Source organism: Chionomys nivalis, chromosome 14 (genome assembly GCF_950005125.1).
Source record: "Chionomys nivalis chromosome 14, mChiNiv1.1, whole genome shotgun sequence".
NCBI classification, from domain to species: Eukaryota; Metazoa; Chordata; class Mammalia; order Rodentia; family Cricetidae; genus Chionomys; species Chionomys nivalis.
The window spans coordinates 47038862-47057370 of NC_080099.1; the positions used below are offsets into that span (position 1 = coordinate 47038862).

Genomic DNA, 18509 nt, shown 5'->3' on the forward strand with positions numbered 1-18509 from the left:
AACAATTATCAAGAATTGTCCAAGAGAAAGAAAGGGTAATAACATACATAAAAGTGAGAGACTGAATTGAAGAATAAAGTCAAGACTAACCTGAGCCTGAAAACAAAAAACCCACAGAAAATAGTAATTTCCTAGACCATTTACGGGGAAGAATCTTTTCTGAGATCAAACCCAGGACCTTGCGCATACAAGACAAACCTCCAGACTCTCCTAACCTTTTCCTGTCTCCAGTGCTCCATTAACACTGTCCTGTAGCACGAGCCTCAACATTCCCCAAGCACAATCTGCATGTGCTCCTACTTCACTGGATTGACATTCCCTTTTCTTCTAAATTTCAAGATCCAATGTTCTAACACATTAAGGAAGATTTCTAACCTGGTATTTATCTTCTCATCATTCTTTCCATATTCATTTTATTAATTTATGTTTCGAGCCCATGTGTCCTAATTATAAATTCTACAATAAAACATTAAAAAAAAACCAGCCTTTCTGCTTTGGTGATATGAATGAGAATTGTCTCTACAGGCTCATATATTTGAATGTTTGGTCCCAGTTGGTGGAGCTTCTTGAATGAGAAGTGTCCCTTGGGATGGGCTTTGAGGTTTCAAAAGTTCACACCATTCCCAGTGTTTCTCTAATCTCTCCACTACTGCTCCAGCACCATGCCTGCCTGCCTCTATGCTCCCAAGCAAGATCATCATGGACTCTTAACTAGCCCTCTGAAACTTTAAGCCCCAATAAACATGTCCTTCTGTAAGCTGTCTTGGTCATGGTATCTGTAAAGCAACTAAAAAACTAAGGACACTAGCCGGGCGGTGGTGGCGCACGCCTTTAATCCCAGCACTCAGGAGGCAGAGGCAGGCGGATCTCTGTGTGTTCGAGACCAGCCTGGTCTACAAAGCTAGTTCCAGGACAGGCTCCAAAACCACAGAGAAACCCTGTCTCGAAAAGCCAAAAAAAAAAAAAAAAAAACAAAACAAAAAAAAAACTAAGGACACTACTAAAAGAATGTCTTCCCCATCAGAGGAACACAGTCAACCAGCCGGCCCCATTGTTTTTTTCTAACATACATTCTTCCTAGAAGATTTGCTTTTACTCAATCATTAACTTGAACCCTCTTTCATTTTCTTTCTGTTTTTTGTTGGTGCCCCTCCCCCCAAGACAAAGCTATTCTGTAGCCCTTGCTAGACTTGGCCTCTTTCCTGGGGGGAAAAAAATGTTATTGGAAACAATGCAAGACTGTATAAAGGTGTGCCTCTGCTTCTTTTAGTCTTCACCCAGGTGTATACATGAGCAGCAGGGACGAAGCTACTGGTATTAGAGCAAGCCCCTATCATCAGCTTTTGAAACAAAATGCTGATGAGGCCCAACGTTACAAGCCCTGCTGTTTTAGCTTGGTGGGTTTTTTGTTGTTGTTGTTGTTGTTCTTTCTTTTCTTTCTTTCTTTTTTTTAAGGATAAAGGCTGACATGTAGCCCAGGTGTGACTTTCAATCTTCCTGCCTAAGCTTTCTAAGAGGCAAGCCTCACAACAACCATCAAGTAAAATCCTATTCCAATAGAAGGTATGTAATAGTTACCTTGAGTAACAATTTGTTCAGATTTAGACTCATCATGGAAACAAATTTCTAGGTATATCTATGTGGGATTATCTAGACTAGGTTAACTGAGAATATTCATAACTCCCTGCTTCCTGACTAGAGGAGCAATGAGACCACACACCTCTGTCCTGCTAACACACCTTGGCTCACCAGGCTATACAGTATCCCTTGCAACTCTTAGCCAAAAATAGCTTCCTTATGTTTCATTTGTCGGGTATTTTCTTATAACAACTGAGACAAAGCAATTAATACAGAAACTATTCCTCATTTCCCCACAACCAATTTAACATTACCGTCCTGTTTTTGAAACCTCCTTTTTGTGAGACAACGGTTCTCTGTGTAGCCCTGGCTCATCCTGGAACTCACTCTGTAGACCAGGCTGGCCTCAAACTCAGAGCTCCGCCTGTCTCTGCCTCCCAAGTGCTGGGATTAAAGGTGTGCACCAGCTCAGCCTGGCTCTCCATTTCTAATCACTTAAATCATCTCATATGTCAGGTGAATGTCCCTTAGGCAGCTAAGTGCCTTCTTCTACTAGTCAGAACTCTCATTATTCAAGGACTCATTAAATACACTTAAGATAACCCGAGGCAGCCCTCCTCTGTATGAACTATTGAAATACATATGCATGGGGGCAGACATGACGGCAAATACTAATGATAATTTGGGAAACCAAGGCAAAATGATCCATGTACCAGGCAAGTCTGACCTAAGTAGCAAGACCTCCGTCTTTAAAAATTAAAAAGAAAAAGAACCTACTGTATATAAAAGACATCAGTGATTAATGATGAGTAAAAGGTGACTTTGGGGGTAACAGAAATGCTCTGAACTTAGGACAACGGTTGCTTAACCTTGTGAACATACTAAAAATACCAAAAGGATGATGACTCTCACACCATGTGCACTGTATCAACTCTTTGAGTCTCCACCTACATGAAAACATTCATATTTGTCAAAGAGAAGTAAAACACACTTAAATTTTGAGAAAGGAAATACAGACTCACATTGTACTCTTTAGGAAACAGTTAATTATCCTAAAACATGTACCTATCACAAACCAGGTACCGTGTTTAAGTACCACAGATAAAGACCAGCAGACTACAAAATGAACTGGAAAGAGGCAGGCAACCCATTTAATTATCACCATGATAAGAACTAGGAAAAAAACACCACTCAAAGCTAGGACTGACCTAATCAAAGAAAGGGCACATATGAGAAGCAGCAATATGCTTCAGTCTGTTTAAGGTTCATCACCTAGTTTAAGTAGACTGACATTATAATGTAACCCTAGATCATAGGAGTTTAAAAGTCTTGAAATTGATAACTGGCTCCCATTTGCCACGGGAGGCTCGCCTGGTCATTTTGTTACCCTGAAGGAAAAATGGACCTGAGTTTTATAAATGTGGATGTTTCTGACACACGTACTGCATTAAGTGGTATTTTAAGGTACCCAAATTTTCATACACATTATTTATATAACAGACTAATACAAAAAGAAAATTATGGTACGAAACTATATGCATTCATTAGTCATGGTTGCACAGAAAAGAAAGCACAGGGCACACACAAGCCCCTAACACAAAAGGTCTGACTTCGAATTCAAAAATATTATAAATATATAAACAAATACTTCTTTGAATATAATAAACTTATATTATTAAACAGTGTAGAAAAATCTAAATTAGGAATTAGAAAACTATATTTTGTATTTCAAAACAGAATACTTCTGCTTTTATAAATTTTATTAGATCATACCTTTGTACATTTGTGCATACATTCTCCAACTTTCCCAACTCAACAGCAGGGCTGAATAGTTTCAGCACAGATTCTATGGCCAATAAGGCTAAAATGTTACCTGGTCCCTTACTTAAAAAAAAAAAAAGTCTAGAAACTCCTATCTAATCAAAAGTGGTCAACACTGATACAGAGCAAACACATCTAAACTACCTTTAGGAACCAGATGTTTCCATAGATACCAAAAGTCATTTCCTTAGATAAGCATTTATTTAATATACTAGTAAAACAAGTCACATCAGGGCTTAGAACCAATAAAGACCTTCTAGAGAAAGGAATTCATATTCTTCTGCTGGCTAATAAATCATCCAAAACACAAGGGTAGCTTCAAAGGAACATGTATGATCCTTTGGGGTTGGGATTCATCTGAATTTGGATACACATGGATCTCTGTTTCCAAAGTTTACTCACATGCTTGGGGACGTGTGCTGATAGCTTTTGATAGTAGAACGTTACCTCCTCACTACAGAACTTCCAGAGTATTCTTATGGCACAGCAGCCAACTTTCCCCAGGTGAATAACCCATGAGAAAAAAAGGCCAGTTACGGCCAGCGAGAAGGCTCAGTCAGTCAAGGCAGACGCTGCCAAGCCTGACAACCTAAGTTCAATCCCCAACACACACACACAGTTTAAAACAAAAAACAAAAAATAACAACAACAAAAAACCTGACTCCCACAAGTCGTCCTGACCTCTACATGCATGGTGAACACAAACACAAGTATGTGTACAGATATAAACAAATGTAATTTTTAAATTTTACTGAGTTTCTAGAAAGACCTGTAACTCTTCATATGTACAGCAAGTATTGACCTACCTTGTTTTCGAACATCTTCTACAGCAGCCACAAGCTCCTCCTTGAGAAACTGACTCTCTTTTGCAATTTTATCCCCCTTTTCCAAGAAATTCTCAGTTGCTTGTTCAACAGATGCAGCCAAAACATGGGCCTTCTTGGAACGACCTCTCTTTTTATTAGAGGGCCCTTTACTGTTGGTGTTTACCAGGGTTGTCACCTAAGAGGTAAATTTTTTTAAAAAAGAATAATTATTTAAAGTGAAAAGTAACAGACTAATATCTCTAAAGACAGCAAGCCTCAATTCAGAAGGAAGGAAGGCACTACACTTAGAAAGCTTGCTAAGCGTGAAATAGCACAATACTTTCCAGATTGGAGAACAGAAAAACGATGCTACATTTAGTTTCCAAAATAATTTATTTTTTAATATGCAAGGTAAGAAATGCAAGGCATATTTTAATTTCTTAAATAATCATTAGGTTTTAGAGCGACTTTACAGACTAAAACTAACATTACTGATAAGTACAATGCCTTTTTTAGTGAAGAATTTCTAGAACAAGTTGAACAAGGAGTTTAGCTTTATCAGAAGGCTACATTTTGTCATTGTCACCAGTCTGCAAAAGATAACTTACTTCTAAAGTCTGTTCAAGGTTATTAACACAAATCTTAGCAATAATTAGTAAAGGTCCTTAATAAAGAAAAGAAAGATTGCCCACAGAAACCTACTGTGATGATGCTTAAAGTTTCAGAACTTTAGCCATCATTAATAAGTTTAATATGCCAGATGATCTGTAGGTTGAAGATGATTAAAGATTTGTTACAGTATAAATCTGCCAACACAAGACCTGAAAGATACAGTATATACTGGTTTCAAGAAAGCAAATATTCTACCTAACCCCCACACAGCTACATATAGACACATAAAATAACAGTTTATGACTTGGAAGGCAATTTTTGGTTGTGAGCCTAGCCTGTAACGGCTGAGCTATTTCTCCAGCCCTTGGAAGGCAATTTTTAAAGACAGTAAATGCCATTCTCATTTTCTCTCTCCTCTAATATATACAAAAGAAGAAAGATATATAGCTAGCTGCTAAGTTAATAAACGCCATCACATTATGATACATGTATTGTAATAGAATATACCAAGCCTACACCTTTAAATTCAATTACCTGCCAACTAATCCTACACAACGAAAGGTGCATTAAGCTAAATGAGGAACTGTAACAATCAAGTCCCATCTTCCTTGGATTTCCTCTCTAATGGAGGGTAAAGAAAAGCACAAGTATTTGGACATTTGTGCCGCATACTAATAACCTTTACTATCAGCACTAAGACTTAGAAAATGGCAGCAACTGTAGTCTAAAGAGTTAACTATGGCCAGGTGTGGTTCACATGGCTCTAATCCAAGCAGTATTGATGAAGTAAAAGACAGAGATCAGGACAAGTTCAGCCTCAGCTACTTAAGGAGTTTTGGTAACAGTCTTGGTGATATAAAACCCTGTCTCAAAAACAGTAACAAAAAGAATTAAATAAATATATGTGGGGCTGAGAGATAGCTCAGCAGTTAAGAAGAGTACTGACTGCTCTTCCAGATGACCCAGGTTCAATTCCCAGCATCTGCATGACAACTAACAACTGTAACTCCAAGATCTGACACCCTCACACAGACACGCATGCAGGCAAAACACCAATGCACAAAATAAAAATAAATAATTTTAAATAAATAAATAAATGTGTTGCTATTCAGCTAGTAATGAAACCAAATCATCAAACTAACCAAGCTCAATCAATTCAAATAAGACTCTGAGCTAACAACCTTGGTCATGAGTCTGTTAGCCAGGCCTATTGCAAAACAATGTTTGAACAGCTATGCATTTGTGTTTCTAGATTCTTACCTGTGTAACAAGAGGCTCCAACAGTCTTTCTACAGCCAGAGTTCTGATCTCTAGACTTTTGGGATCCCATTTGAAGTTTATGTTGCCAGTGTGGACGGCAGTCATTTCTAAGAAACAAAAAGCCAAAATCAAGTAAATGTCAAACAGAAACATAAAATACATAATAAACCTCTAACAAAGACTTTCCTATCAGTAAAGCAGCATTCACAAGATGAGATAATTATGACTAACCTGCAAATGACCTCTTACACACAACAATTTCATGCTTACAAACATTAAGGGATAATCCTGAGCAAATAGAATCCCTAAAGTTTGGCTTCTCTGATACCAAGATATTTCTAGTTCCAGTTTTTCCAGTTCAGCATTGGTACAGCATGAGAAGCTAACGTGAAGGGTATTTTAAAAGAAATTTCTGCCAAGCCTGATGACCCATGCTTTTAATCCCAGCACTGGGTAGGCAGAAGCTGTCAAATCTCTATGAGTTTGAAGTCAGGCTGTTCTACATAACGAGTTCCAGGCCATTCAAGGCTATAGAGTGAGACCCTGATCTGGATGGATGGATGGATGGATGGATGGATGGATGGATGGATGGATGGATGGATGGATGGATGGATGGAGAGAGAGAGAGAAAACTTTTTTCAGAAACTAAGACAGAAACATTTTCTATTAGTTTTCCCCCACATCTACTGCAGTATCCCCAAAGGTATACCTCACTTCATTATTGCTTTATTTTAAAGTATTTTGTGTGTTTAGTGTTGATTTATCTACATATATGTCTGTGCACCATATGCATGCCAGGAGCCCAAAGAGGTCAAAAAAGGGCATCAGATCCTCCAGAACTAAAATTACATGGTTACAAACCACCATGTAGATGTTAGGCATGGAACCAGGGTCCTCTATTAAGAGCAACAAGTACTCTTAACCACTGAGCCATTGCTCCATTCCCTGTTCTGAATATTTAACCTGGGTTTAATAACCTGGAGAATAAATCCTATTTAACATCATGGATACCTTTAGCAATTTCAAAGAATCAATATACCATAGAAATATAACGTGAGCCATTTATGTAACTTAAAACTTTCTAGTAGCCACAGTGAAAACATTAAAAAAAAAAGGATTTTAATAATGTACTTTGTTGAACCCAAAATATCCAAAATATTTCAATATGTAATCAATATATTTTTAATTAGAGATGTCTTATCTAGGCACCAAGTGTTCAAAATATAGCATTTTACACTTATGAAATAACTCAATTCAGACAAGTCACTAATTAAAGGCGTTTAGTAAACCAGGCTGTGTTGGCCCTTTAATCCCAGCACTCAGGAGGCAGAGGCAAGAGTCTCTGAGTTCAAGGCCAGCTGGTCTACAGAGTAAGTTCCATTAATAGTCAGGGCTACAAAGAGAAACCCTTCCTCGAAAGAAAGAAAAGTGATCAGTAGCTTCATGCAGATAAATAGTGTACCTTAAACACCCTACCATGCAGATAACAAGTCCTGATAACTACTTCCATGCATGTTTTTCTCTCAAGACATGCTCTACTATCACTACAACTATGAAAAGCACCGATATTCCCGTTGTTTACAAAGTTAGACAGAGCTGAAAAATGTAGCTTTTATACACACTAACGACAAAAAGAAATGCTAAATTCCTGTAAGTAAGCACTAAAAACAAAAACAAAATTTGTCCAATCCAAATTCACTATACATTGGCCAGGCGGTGGTGGCACACACCTTTAATTCCAGCACTCTGGGGGCAGAGGCAGGAGGATCTCTGTGAGTTCAAGACCATCCTGGTCTACAAGAACTAGTTCCTCGACAGGCTCCAAAGCTACAGAGAAACCCAGCCTTAAAAAAAAAAAAAAAAAAAAAAAAAATCACTATATATTAAGAAACCTCAATCCAGACAGGTGTGGCGGCACACACCTTTAATTCCCCCACTCAGGAAGCAGAGGCTGACGGATTTCTGTAAATTCAAGGCCAGCCTGGTCTATAGTGAGTTCCATAGAACTACACAGTGAGACCCTGTCAAAAGAAATGGAGGAAGGGAAGGAGGAAATCTCAATCCACTAATGAAATAGTTCACAGCTTATAGTTAAAAGTACTGGCTGACCTTCCAAAGGGCCCAGATTTGGTTCCTAGAATCCATATGGCAGCTCACAGCCACCTGTAACTCCAGCTCCAGGCAATCTAAAGCACTACCACCACCAGGCCCCTAGATGTATTTTCTAATATTACGGAACTGTGCAGTCACTCAGGGAAAAAAGTTATTTTTCACAATTAACAAAATTAAACTCTTTACATGATAAATGAGGACAACAAGATCCAAGAGCACACTTAGTCACCTTAACTACTTTGAACTTGTATCATTTATACAAAAAAAAAAACTATCAACCAGTGTCTTTTTCAAAAAGCTTTTCTACAGATTTAATTAGATAAAACAGATTATGATCCTCTAGATGATATAGGCTGTTAATATGAATTATAGGAAAATTCTTCCAAACAAAAGACCTAATGAATACAGAAAATGTATTTAAATAAAAACACCACTTAGGCCAAGCATATAACTTACGCAGCACTCAGAAAGCTTAGGAAGAAAGATCACAAATTAAAGATCAATCTAAGCTAAGGAATAAAAGCCTGTCACAAAATAACAAAAACTCTAAAAAGGTAAGAAAAGGCGAAATCAACATTTAGGAACACCCACAGGCATAGATGATGCACGGAAGAATCAAGAACCCTAAAGCATTTGGCTGAAGAGACAGCTCTACTCCTGTAAGGACCCAAATTCAGGTGGCTCACAACTGCCCAGAATTCCAGGTCCAGGGGAATCCAATGCCTCTGACCTCCACAGGCAGTTTGCACCCACTTGCACAAACCCACAGACAGGCATACACACAAAAATTTTTTTTTTAAATGAGAGAGGGTTGAGACATTATGTAGCCCTGGCTGGCCTGGAACTTGCTATGTAAACCAGGCTGACCCCAAACTCAAGAGATTCACCTGGTCCTATGCCTCTGCTGAGATTAAATAAATAAATCCTAAACCAAGTAGATGGATACTAACTGGAATACTGAATAACTACATGGTGTCATAGAAACCCAGATTATTTATGACAAAGGAAGAAAGCATTAACTTTACCTTACCAAAAATAAACATGAAACATACACACTTAACCAAATTATCAAAATTTGTATCTCTTGTCATGATACACTAGGAAAGATAAAACATCACTCTGGGGATATACGGATGGCTCAGAATAGCATCACCATACTGCTATGGTGGTAGTTCATGCCTATAATCCCAGTATTTGGGAGGAAGAAGCAGGTGGATCTCTGAGTTTGAAGTCAGCACCAGAGGACCAAATTCAATCACCAGCACTCACATCTGACAGATTACAACTCTAACTCCAACCCCACTGGATCTGACACCTGTGACCTCTGTAGTACTTTATCACAAAACGACATAACTTCAACTAATATTAAGTAAATATCAGTGATAGTGAGGCATATTCCATAAAATTAGGAAAAGGTCAAGAAACCCAAAGATACAATTTGAAAATGGATTGATTTTATAGTAAGCATAATTATTGACGTTAAATTTCCAAAGTTTCAGCATTTCACTTTAATTATCTAAACATCAATAAAATGCTGAATCACATAATGGGAATGAAAAAAAGTGGACTTGCCTAATCTAACAACACAAAATGCAGTTTCCAAGGAATTTGTTCTCTATGCTTACATTATGGCCAGCCTATATATATAAACTTTGGTCTTTAAAGGTTATTTGTCCACTAGTCAGTAAGCCTTAAGAGTTAGGAGGGTCTAAGTTGTTAAAGGCTGCTAACAGCTCAAGTAAATGTCATCAAATGTCACAGATAAGACATTTCAGAAGAAATCATTTGCCCTGTGAATCCCAGTTTCCTAACATTTCAAAGAGACTGCTTCAGTACAAATAAGACGACCTTTCAGGATTAGGGGCTAGACCCTATGATTAAATAAAACCAGTCCTAAATGGGCATTTAGAGCAACTCCCAGCTACTGAGCAAGCACAACACAATTTACTTTTTGGGGAGAGAGCAGTAGTGCTTGGAACTAAGCTCAGAGCCTGACACAGGTGAGACGGTTACTCTACCACTGACGACGATTCACTTTCCCAAAGAAATGCTTCTAATTTTTCTGAAATAAAATGCTTTCCAGATACAGGGAAACCAATTTAAAAAAAAAAAAAGTTACAGGATTTAAGGCTTTATGTTACTTGAGGCAAGGCCTCACTATGTAGCCGTGGCTGGCCTGGAACTCATAGAGATCAACCTACCTCTGCCTTTGAAGTGCTGAGATTAAAGGTGTGTACCAACACACCTACAGTGAAATTAATTTAAGATTTATTTTTATGTTTTATTTTGCCTTTATGCATGTATGCATATCTCATACATGCAGAGTGCCCATGAAGTCAAAAGAGAGCATTGGATAACCTGGAACTGGATAAGCTGCCATATGGGTACCAGAAACCCAATCCTCAGAAAAGCAGCAAGTGCTCCAGCCCCCAAATTAAATTGCTTACAAGGTAGAAATGGTGGTCTATGCCTGTAATATGAACACTTGGTTGAGGCAGGAGGATGATCACAAGGACATCCTAAATACTGAGTTGCGGAGTCTAACTTGAGCTACAGTCTAAAAACAACAAACAAACAAAAAAACCTTCTGAATTTTTTGTTTTCCTGCTTCCCATGTGTTAAAAGTGAGCTCCACTGAGAAAGTTAAGGCTCTGCTACTTTCAAAAACACAACACAAAGGTGAACTATAAACACAATGAATGAAAATGACACCTGGCCTCCCCAAGTGGAGGATGGACAGAACAGACCTACAAAAAAGGCCAACTCAAAAGATATGCCCAACTGATCGACTCCAGGCAATTATCACAGACTAGGTGAAACTTCCAGACGAAGATAGCAACTCTGGGAAGAAGACAGATGGGATTCACCAGCCAGACTCAGATGAAGTGGGATGCACAGTACTGAGCACAGATAACAAGTCACATGGCAGAACGTAGACTAATATACACAGGTTAATTTAAATTTTAAGAGCTAGTTGGGAACAACCCTTAGCCAAGACCAAGCTTTCATAATTAATAATCTCCGTATCATTATTTGGGAGCTAGCAGTCCAAAGAAATACCTGCTATCCCCTCCAAACTCTCCCATGTATTACTCCCCAACCCACACCTCTACCCACCCCCATTTCTCTCTTTCAAATTCATGGCCTATTTTCTTTATCTTATGCAAGCAACATCTTTAATCAAAAATCCTGCCAAGCAGCCAGCTAAATGGATCAGCAAATAAAGGCTGACACCAAGTCTGACAGCCAGAGCTCAACCCTCAGGTCCTACACAGTAATAAGGAGAGAGCTACTTGGTCCTTCAAAGTTGTGTTCTCTGACTTCCACATGTATACCATGGCGCACACATCCACACAAATACACAATAAATAAATGTATACACACACACACACATACTTCTGACAAAAGTGACATCAAGCAATATTAACTTATACTACAGAAACAAGTTAGGACTTTGACGGCCCAGTATTGAAAAGGGCCCAAACAAAATTATAGATCTTAAAATTTACAAAGAACAATATCCAGAAGAACACCAGCTTCTGGCACTAGCTTTTCCACTAACTTATTTTCTGACTTTGGGGAATTCAGTTCTTCTCTCTGGAGCTTCAACTTTCTCATCTACAAGAAGAAAAGAGGATGATAAAGATGGTTCAGCAGTTTAGAGCACCTGCTCTTGCAGGACCCGATTACAGTTCCCAATACCCACCTCAGGCAGCTCATAATCACTTCTAACTCCAGCTCCAAGGAATCAGACATCATCTCCCGCCCTCTGAAGACACCCACAAACATGTAGCATTCACACACACAGATATACACACATACACATAAATAAATCTTAAAAAGTAAATCTTAAAAAATGAGTGGACCACATGATATATGCTTGTAATCCCAGAATTTAGGAAGCCAAAGCAAAAGTCATCAATCAAGGCTTGCCAGGACTATGAAATCCTGTCTCAAAACACACACACACACACACACACACACAAAGAAAAATAAAAACCGAGGGCCAGTGAGATAGATGAGCCAGTCAGATTCCTTCAAAGCCTGAAGCATATACGTTCCAGCCTCACAACCCACATTTTAGAGAGAACCAACAACACTCTAGCATTCTCTAACCTTCACAGGTGCCCCCCACACACAAAACACACACAATACATATAAATAAATAAATGTAATAAAAAATTAAGAGTTAAGCCGGGCGATGGTGGTGCACGCCTTTAATCCCAGCACTCGGGAGGCAGAGGCAGGCGGATCTCAGTGAGTTCGAGACCAGCCTGGTCTACAGAGCTAGTTCCAGGACAGGCTCCAAAGCCACAGAGAAACCCTGTCTAGAAAAACCAAAAAAAAAAAAAAAAAAAAAAAAAGAGTTGGAGAGATAGCTACGCAGTTAAGAGTACTCTTGTTCTGTTCCCAGCACACACAGCAGTTCACAACCTGATGCCCTTTTCTGACTTCTCTAGGCGCTCCATGAATGTGGTGCACGTATAACAAAACTTATACACATAAAACTATAAACAAAAATACTTAATTTTTATAATTCTTAAGGTTGAATTCCATATTCTACATCCTTTGAGCTCTAAAATTAAAGTCTCTTTTTAATTGAATTTGTTCTTTGACATTTCATACATGTATAAAATACATTCTAATTATTCTTCCTTCCTATCTCTGTCAACCCTCTGCTTCCTACAGATCCCTTTCTGTACATGTGCCCTTGGAAGCCAAAGGCTTTGGATACTCTAGAGCTGGTGCTGCAAGAACTATCTGATTTGGGTGTGAGAACCAACGGTGGGTCCTCTGCAAGAGTAGTATGCATTCTTAATCACTGAGTCATCCCTCGAGCCCCTTTTACACTACATCAATTTAACTCAACTATAGCAAGCTCCCACTAGTACCTAGGACCCATGTTTCTGACCAAGTTTAGTGCACTGTGCATGGGTTTCCTCTTGTGGGGTGGCCCTCACAGAACCTAACAGAAAGTGCTTAGTGACACCCATAACCATCACACCGCTATTGTACAAGTGGGCACATCTTTCTTGGCAGACTGTTAGTAAAGTCAGTGAGGCTTACACCTGATTAAGACCACTGATGCCTTTTCCCATCTACCAGACTACATAGATAGCACCACCCACCACTATGAAAAGGACCTTGCAAACAAGGTACGTGGTGTCTGCAGCAAAAGGGTCTTTCTAGTGCTCTTTTCACTTATGTCAGTGGTTGTCAACCTTCCTAATGCTGTGACCCTTTAATACAGTTCCTCATGTTGTGGTGATCCAAACCATAAAATTATTTTTGTTGCTACTTCAAAACTGCAAATTTGCTATTGCCATGGTAATGGTAATGTAAATATCTGATCTGCAACCCCTGTGAAAGGATTGTCTGACTCCCCCAAAGGGGCTGTGACCCACTGGTTAAGAACTGCTGACTTAGCCGGGCGGTGGTGGCGCACGCCTTTAATCCCAGCACTCGGGAGGCAGAGGCAGGCGGATCTCGGTGAGTTCAAGGCCAACCTGGTCTACAAAGGGAGTTCCAGGACAGGCTCCAAAGCTACAGAGAAACCCTGTCTCGAAAAACCAAAAACCAAAAACCAAAAAAAAAAAAGGACTGTTATCTCAACAGCCTTTGGATTGTTTTATTAAACTTAATTTTCTCTAGTTTAATGTGTTCCATGTTTTAAGTTTAAAGGTAACAATACTTGAAAATTTTTATATTCCACAAGGTACTGGCAAAGTATTCTAAAGGGCACAGTAGTGTAAGAAGAACTGAATTTATGCAACCCATTTGAAAATATTCCCAAGCCTACAAAGAAAAAAATTCCTGCCTTAATCTTAGTCATATTCTCCTGGTTATTTACAATTAATGGTATTGTTTAGAATAGCTAAACAAATAACTTTTAAAGCTCTTGGCAGCTTCTAGTTTTCCAATTAACTTACAGAGTACTCCTTTCCAAGATCTATTATAAAATCTGCTAGAGCTAGCCAGCCTTAATGAAAAACAGCAACCTTAAGTTTTTCCAGGAGGAATTATACTTAGTAGAATGAAATAAAAAGTTAAAATGCAGTTATTCGGTCTTCATTACCTTAAAAATAGTGATCTTGTCTATAAAGCAAAATATCACTACAAATTCAGAAAGAGATTCAATTGCTTGTCTAGCAACCTGTATAAAAGAAAAAGCAAGAAAGGAAATATAGCACAGTTCCATCAGAACCCAGAGGAGCTGACTGTTGGCAAACTGCCTCTTTGTGGAAAGAGCTATATACATTCTCACAAGACATTACAAGTTCATTTACAACAGAATGGAAACATCACTCCTAAAATGTGTCTCTTCCAAAGCTTTTCTATCCTTAGGATGCTAGTCATAGCCAATTTTTTAAACAGCAAGGTTATGTTAATGAAATGTTAGGATGGTTCATTTAAATGTAAATCAGAAGATTTAGAAATTAAAAGTACCCAAAGCAACATTAACTGTCACACTGCTCGAGATCCAGAATTGTGGATTACTCTGTAACAGCCATAGGTATGCCAGGTTGTATCTGCATTAGGCAGACTTACCACAGCAGTAGGAACCTCAGCTCCCAAATCTCTTTGTAACTGCCCCCCCAAAAGTAATCCTTATAATTGACTTACTCTGACAAATTTTATTTAACTAAATCACCAAACCCCACTCTTCTTTTTCATACTATAAACTAGTTCTGATTAAGGGAACAGTAAGAAAATATCTAAGTTTTAAATGGAGGTAGTCCCCATAAACAAAAAGAAAATTATTTGCTCATAATTATAGCAAATATTCCTATTACAATTTCAGTGTCATCTTCCTGGTTTTGTCTAACCAGAGTAAAGTTTCCCATACAGCTGGAAAGAGTGTACTGTTCTTGAGGATCAAGAGTTCAGATCCCAACTTCCAGGTTGCACAGTTCACAATGACCTTTAATTCTAGTTCCAGGGACCCTACTTCTGACCCTCTTCTGGCCTCTGTACGCACCAATACTAATGCAAGCACATAGCCTCACATATACATAAGCAAAAGTGATATAAAACTTTGTTTCAAATTTCCCAGGAGTTGGAGCACTGACTGTAATGGTAAAAATAAAACGGTGCTGTTCTGAGGGGCACAGCAGCAGAAACACTGGTTTTAGTTACTTTAGTCTATAACTGGCTGGTGCCACAACTTTGAGTCTATGGCAATACATCAAGGAAAACATGGTGAAATAAAGTCTACTGGCCAGAAGAACATTCCACATCAGTCAATGGTGGGGGAGTCCCAGTGTCCTATAAACTCCTTGGAAGGCATGCCTCCAGTGATATAAAGATTTCCCACTGGGCCCTATCTCCTAAAGCAATGGTTTTTGACCTAACCCGTAGGTTGCAAGTCCTTGGCAAGCCTCTATCTACAAAATTATTTATACTGTGATTCATAGCGGTAACAAAATTACAGCCATGAAAGTGATGAAAATAATTTTATGGTTGGGGTCACCACAAAATGAGGAACTGTATTAAAGGGTCGCAGCATTAGGAAGGTTGAAAATCACTGTTCTAAAGCTTCTTCTATCAGGTTACTCTGCAATCTTCTATGTTTAACCGAATTGATTCAAAACTGTTTTAGTTTTCATTTTGCAATACTGACATGCAGAAAGAAATGAGAAATAAGATTAGCAAAAACAGACACAGATTGCAACTCCTATCTATCACTGATATTTATTAGAGCTAATCTCATTAACTAGGAAATATAACATCTCTCTAGCATCTTGCTCACTGGCAGGTTTTTAATGAAGGTGCTGTATTTAAGTGAAACCCTCCCATTACTGACATCCAGAATAGCACTTCCTTACACTTAGTAACACTTCTGAGAAAAACAGCTTTATCTCACTAGTCTTAAATAAGCTTAAATTTTTTCAAGGTTACCATCTTCCATTTTCCTTGGACTTTGCCCCTTCCCAAGGGATCAAGCTCACATTTCATTTGACCACGACTCTGTAAAATGACAGGTTTTTAAAGATACACTTCAAAGCCAGTAAAAAGCTTTTCTGAGAACCAAATGACCCCCAGATCAATGAAGCTAAGAAAAGGGAACATATGATTATAGGAAACCTTTGTCAAGGTAGAGATCCCCAGGAATAGAAATCCCACAAACACTGCCTCCTGGCTCTGCTTTTCAGCCTCTGGCTCATTCACTCCACCCTATTTTATAAACTGTGATTAAGGGCCCGGATTAATAATGAAATGTATAATATAATGAAATATTTAGCATAGTATGAGTAAATGGTAACAATGTATCTTTACTAGGAAAGAAAGTGTGTATTGAAGCTAACTGCACAGGCAAATGCACTATTCGCAAAGGTTCCTTTCCTTCGTGTCTGTAAAAATAGGCCTTACTGCATGTGTTTCCTGAATTAGGACAGCACTTCCAACTTCAAGAACAGTCAGCAGCCTTGCTCATCAACCATTGCAGGACTCTATAACCTAATCTGTCTCAGGCTTCCAACTCAAATCTTTAATTCTGATATCAAATACTAATAACAAACGGTAACAACTAAAACATTTTCATGACTGAATGTTCCACTTATTTTGTCAATATTTAACAACAGAACCTCAGAAAATGACAAGGAAATCAAAATTAGATAATCCAGAAAAGAATTAGCCTTTAAATTATCAATTCAGAAATGCGATAAATTATAACACTAAAATTAAATTGGGGGCTAGAGAGATGGCTCAGTCATTAAGAGCACTAGCTGTTCTTCCAGAGGATCCAGGCTCAATTCCCAGCACCCACAAATGGCAGTTCACAACTGTTTGTAAGTTCAAGATCTGACACCCTCACACAGACATACATGCAAGCAGAACACCAATGCACATAAGATTAAATTGGATTAATCATTATGAAATACTAACAATAAATTAAATAATTTGTACCATATTTTCAGTCTTTTTTTAAAAATTGGGGTGCTGTTTGGCTCAGTGGTTTAGAGTACTTGTTGCTCTTACAAAAAGGATTGGGTTCAATTCCCAGCAACCACATGGCAACTTACAACCATCTGTAACTCCAATCCAGAGGATCCAACTCCCTCTTTTCTGTCCTCTGATGGTACCAGGAACACATGGTACACATACATACATGCAGGCAAAACATTCATACACATAAAGTAAATAAAACTAAAAAATAAATTTTAATCCCAAAATTAAAAGTTATAGTAAATGCTACAATTCCACTCTTCTTCCCGCCTCCCCCTGGCACCTCCTCCCTTGTTTTTCTGAGACAGGGTTTCTGTGTTGCCCTGAGTGTCCTGGAACTCACTTCACAGACCAGACTGGCCTTGAACTCACAGAGATCCGCCTGCCTCTGTCTCCCGAGTGCTGGGATTAAAGGCTGTTTAGAAAGACTGTTCTTTCTAAAGAGCTGAAACAGAAGTACAATGTTCAATCTGCACCCATTCGAAAGGATGATGAAGTTCAGGTTGTCCCAGGACACTACCAAGGCCAGCAGATTGGCAAAATGGTCCAAGTGTGCCGGAAGAAATATGTCATCTATACTGAACGAGTGCAGAGAGAAAAGGATAACAGCACAACAGTCCCTGTGGGCATCTACCACAGCAAGGTGGCTATCACCAGGCGAACGCTGGACAAAGACTGCAAAAAGATCCTAGAAAGGAAAATCAAGTCTCGACAGTAGGAAAAGAGAAGGGCAACTGCACACAAGGAAGAAACGGCTGAGAAGATGCAGTAGAGGCATCTCATAAACAACTTTCAGACTGATAAGTTGAAAGAAAGACAGAGAGAGAGAGAGAGAGAGAGAGAGAGAGAGAGAGAGAGAGAGAGAGAGAGAGAGAGAGAAGGCAGGCAGGGAGGGAGGGGAAGGAGGGAGGGAGGGGAAGGAGGGAGGGAAAAGTAAAAGAAAGAAAATTATTCCAAGTTGAACTGCTGAAGTGTATCTGTAACATCAGCAGTCCTATAGACTGATGGAAGTGGAACCACAGACCCACAGCTCCAGGACAGCTACCCTAAAGTATTAAGCACAACAGCAAAAACAACAGGAGAGAGCCAGCTAGATGGTTAGCTGGGTAAAGCCAACTGCCACGAAGCCTGATTTCAGAACCCACACTCTGTAGAGATAAAATAGATCCCCATAATTTGTCCTCTGACCTCCACACTCATGGTATGCATATATCCATGCACATATGCCAAAAAATATTTTAATTGTTTTAAATTTTTAAAAAGAGAGCACTGCCCTCAAAACAAGGGTATAAGACAAGAAACAACTCCCAAAAGCTGTCCTCTGGCCAATACACACATACACACACCTGCACTTCTACACATATTATACATGCA

General features: G+C 38.8%; 1 protein-coding gene across 1 annotated transcript in view; it reads right to left on the bottom strand.

Moving 5' to 3' along the window:
• The window catches only part of Ctnna1 (catenin alpha 1), a 121966-nt gene that overhangs the window by 92923 nt on the left and 10534 nt on the right, over positions 1–18509 (bottom strand). The window contains exons 2-3 of the mRNA XM_057788402.1: positions 6078–6184; positions 4206–4401 (exon numbers count right to left, since the gene is read on the bottom strand). Of these exons, the coding sequence (XP_057644385.1) occupies positions 4206–4401; positions 6078–6182 (301 nt within the window). The 5' untranslated portion in view covers positions 6183–6184. The remainder of the gene's footprint in view (positions 1–4205; positions 4402–6077; positions 6185–18509) is intronic.